The sequence below is a fragment of the Henckelia pumila genome, chromosome 2 (assembly GCF_033568475.1).
Source record: "Henckelia pumila isolate YLH828 chromosome 2, ASM3356847v2, whole genome shotgun sequence".
Lineage (NCBI taxonomy): Eukaryota > Viridiplantae > Streptophyta > Magnoliopsida > Lamiales > Gesneriaceae > Henckelia > Henckelia pumila.
The window spans coordinates 83258800-83262401 of NC_133121.1; the positions used below are offsets into that span (position 1 = coordinate 83258800).

The 3602-nt window shown below is 37.0% G+C and overlaps 1 protein-coding gene across 4 annotated transcripts; it reads right to left on the reverse strand.

Moving 5' to 3' along the window:
• Window positions 1–356: 356 nt before the first annotated feature.
• Window positions 357–2717, reverse strand: LOC140883278 (uncharacterized). 4 transcript variants are annotated; one of them, XM_073289690.1, is made up of 6 exons: window positions 2459–2717; window positions 2244–2358; window positions 1364–1891; window positions 1212–1282; window positions 744–842; window positions 357–665 (listed from the first exon to the last, which is right to left on the reverse strand). In XM_073289690.1, the coding sequence occupies exons 1-6, from the start codon at window positions 2585–2587 to the stop codon at window positions 555–557; spliced, it is 1053 nt and encodes a 350-aa protein (XP_073145791.1). In that variant the 5' UTR covers window positions 2588–2717; the 3' UTR covers window positions 357–554. The 4 variants fall into 4 exon arrangements, with proteins under 4 accessions (XP_073145791.1, XP_073145790.1, XP_073145794.1 ...); XM_073289689.1 differs by having other exon boundaries at window positions 2244–2361; window positions 2459–2712; XM_073289693.1 differs by having other exon boundaries at window positions 1364–1861; window positions 2459–2710.
• Between the last annotated feature and the right edge of the window lie 885 nt (window positions 2718–3602).

Consider the following 3602-nt stretch of genomic DNA (forward strand, 5'->3'; position numbering starts at 1 on the left):
TAGAGAAAAACTCGTGATTGGTGTATAGGAAAAGATCTGTTTATGATATAGTTCAAGAAAGAGTCGTCTCATTTCCTTACTTCTTTCTAATTCATTCACTTCAAGACTGGTTTTGAACGCTATATATATATATATAGATTGTATGTCATTACAAAAAATGTACGTTGTGTGTTGTATATTTACTTTTATATCCCTATGTATATTTATTAGAAATACATAGACAAAAAAATAAAAGGACAAAATAGGTAATACACAATCGTAAAATTTTGCTATTTTATTCACTCTTTTAGATATATAATATAGATAGATAGGTAGATATAGATTTATTCACTCTTTTAGATAGGTATAAATATAGATAAATATTGATATAGATATTCATATAGATATAGATTAATACAAGAAAAGTCATGTCACACGCATACATGCTCACATACGGATAATGTTATTTACAAGCGAGGAGCAATTCCTAAACTCAACCAGTATGTCAACCTTAGTCCTGCCTCATACATTTGGTAGTAGCTTAATTTCCAAGCTTGTATTTTTCCACAGCGAAATCAGCTGCGCTTCTGAAAATAGTTTTGCTCCTCCAGTTTCTGGACCCGAGCCGCCTTCTCTGGTTTAGTCAGCGCGTTGAAAATGAAAACAGATTTATCTCCAATGTCGTCCTGCAAAAGAACAATATTTTTTTTGACATATTCGATGAAGCTAGTAACTTTATCGTGGTAATAGTCCACTATACGTACCTTGATCGGCTGAGTGAACTTTCTGCCAGCAAACACTGCAAAGAGCGTCATCCAAAAGCCCAAAATGCTCAACTTTGTGCCATCGTCCATCAAACCACTCTGAAGTTAAATGTCAGTTCGCCATTGAATGTGATAGTTAAACATCAGTTCGCCATTGAAAGTGATATAAAAACATCGTTGGAAACCAAAAATAAATAAACGTCAAGACTGAGGTGCGCCCATTTGATCATACAGGATAACAATAATAAACCGTGAAAGAAACATCATCTTTACCTACACATTAAGCAACAACACCTATTTATGTGTGTTTTGCACAATGATCGCAATGTAATGCATGCGGTATTGACTATTGAATGATTTAAAAGATTTGAGATTTAAGGTTACCGACCACTAAAACTATTAACATAGTGAGACAACCGTTTGATCCTACATATTGGCCAAAAAGAAAAAAGTAGCAGTTTGCAGTACCAAGTGCCCAAGCAGAAGCGCTGGAATGACGAAAGTGAGCACACCTGCTTCCAGCTTTCCATAGCAGAGTCCTGTATAGGTTATTAATTTGTTGATAAGGTGAGAAACATTACACAAATCACTGAGATCATAAAAAAACCGAGGAAAATAACCTTCTTTGAACACAAGACCGGTTAGCGCAGCAAAGAGTGGGCCAACAAACCATACAGCAGCTGGATTCTCCACAACATACTCTACTAAACTCGTACCCGATGGCTGTGCCAAAAGGGCATATGTGGCCACAGATCCCAAAGCACCAATCAACCACAAGGCTTGCAATGCCTGCTTAATCTCTTTGACATATATGTGAATCAAGTACAGAGACAATCCCAATCCACAGCCACCCAAACAATAAAACAAATCCAAATTTCTTGATATCAAATCATGCACTGTTCCCGGATCGCGGAAAAAAGCTGTTGAAGATGCAATTACAAAAGAAGTGGCAGCCGTCACGAGCCCGGACCTATACAAAATCACTTCTTGGATATCAGAAGACTCGACTGTCCATGGTCCATAGGCACCTTGATACACAATTTCGCTCGGTGTCTCTGATGATTCAGATGAGCTCCCACCCTCTCCCACTGCTCCAAGTTCTGTCTTTGACCTGTTGCCTGAATTTTGGCAGAGGAAGAGTGATCCTGCTGAAATTTTTTAAGCAGAAAACCACGATATTTGGAAAAGGAAGAGTTATAGTCTGTTATCCTTGCATCACTTGCTTTTAGAAAACAACAGAACAGACATTAACAAGTACCAATCTTTTTAGCTTAAGTAATAACACGCGTCCGTTTGGTTGAGACAATGAACTATATGGACTACACAACGATTTATAAACTAATTCTTTCGTAAAACTTGAGACAAAGGTGCCTTCGCACCAAACATTGGATAAGTTCAAAAAGAGCTTAAAGGATTTCCGTCCATCCATTCTGAACAAGAAAGCGAGAAAATACACATTCCACGTGAAAACCTTATAACTAGTACGAGGAAGAACATTACTGTCGGGATATTCGACACTCCGGTAGCGACGACTAATCACCGGCGAAAACCCTTTCGATGATGTTACTTGTCTCCGTCCATTTAGCGGACTCGGCGCCCGGATTCCAAATCCTGGCTTCTTCAATTAAATAAACAAAACATTGAAGTCCAAGAAAGATATAACAAGTAATAAGCAATCAGAAGTACGATGACGAAAACTGAAGAAATATTCCAACCAGGAAGCTTAATGGGTTCCACGCGAAGCTTCGGCAGACAATCCGCACGTATGAAGACGGCGAGTTCCGGTCGCTGGAGGTAGCCGGGAAATGTCGGCAGGGCAATCCAACGGCTGAAGTAGAAGCCATTGTTCGTCGACCTGTAATGATAATTGAGATGAAGAAAACCTCCGATTACGTCAAAAACTCGATATATCCACAGAACAAAAAATAAATAAAACAAAGGGGAAATGATCAAAATATCCAAGCAAACTTTTATTTGCAACTCCATGTGTCAGCAAATGTTTGTTCCAACTCCCTAGCAAATCTATGACATTTGTTTTCGCTCCTTATTTATTTAATATATATAATAAGTATAAATATGAAAATATCTTCACTTTTTTTTTTAAACTCAACAATATTCTTTTTAAAAGATATAACATTTTTACAATGTAGAATAGAAGTTTTTTTCCTTCATTCTTGTCGAAAGTCTCCCCAACTTTATCCTTCAACCATAAATCACTAATCCACCGACCACAATATTATAGATCTACTTCCAATTGGATTGAAAAAACTTGCTAATCGTTTTTAATTATTTATGGAACATGAAAATCTTTTTGAGGAGGATAAATTTGTTGGAGGTAAATATCCAGTTTGCCAAAAATTGTTTGGTCGTCTAGCCTAAGAAGAGGCATCACAAGTACGAGAAGTACAAGCGGTTACAGGGTGCAACCACGTCTGAAGAAGTTTTCAGTTCCAAGGGCATCCACTTTCTTTCGCTCATCAAGCGATACAATGTTTTATGCAAAAATTTTACTGATCCAGAAATCCTAGAGGATTTATCAAGAGATCTGGGTGTCTGGATATATTCTTGTAAAATGTCTATACTAAGGGATATATGTGTAGCCAGGAGTCAAAAATGAAATCTATTTGCATTCTCTGTTATGTTCTTATTGTCTACTGCTATAAAATAAAATTCAATAGATTAAAACACAGAGAATAAGAAAGCTTAATCGTGATTCGAGATGCTGTTTCCACTCTTGACGAGGCACTTGTTGATATTAACACGGAATCTTCTTCTAGACTGGCTGGTAAACAACTTCAGTTGTTTGTGGTTATTTTTGGTTCATTATCTGCTTTCTTGTATCTGGATCAAAATTCTATT

Coding starts and splice junctions, on each gene's coding strand:
- LOC140883278 (XM_073289689.1), bottom strand. CDS start 2,587: ATGGCTTCTACTTCAGCCGTTGGATTGCCCTGCCGACATTTCCCGGCT. Junction 2,362..2,458: donor GGAACCCATTAAGCTTCCTG/GTTGGAATATTT, acceptor ATTTAATTGAAG/AAGCCAGGATTTGGAATCCG. Junction 1,892..2,243: donor GAGTGTCGAATATCCCGACA/GTAATGTTCTTC, acceptor AAAAAATTTCAG/CAGGATCACTCTTCCTCTGC.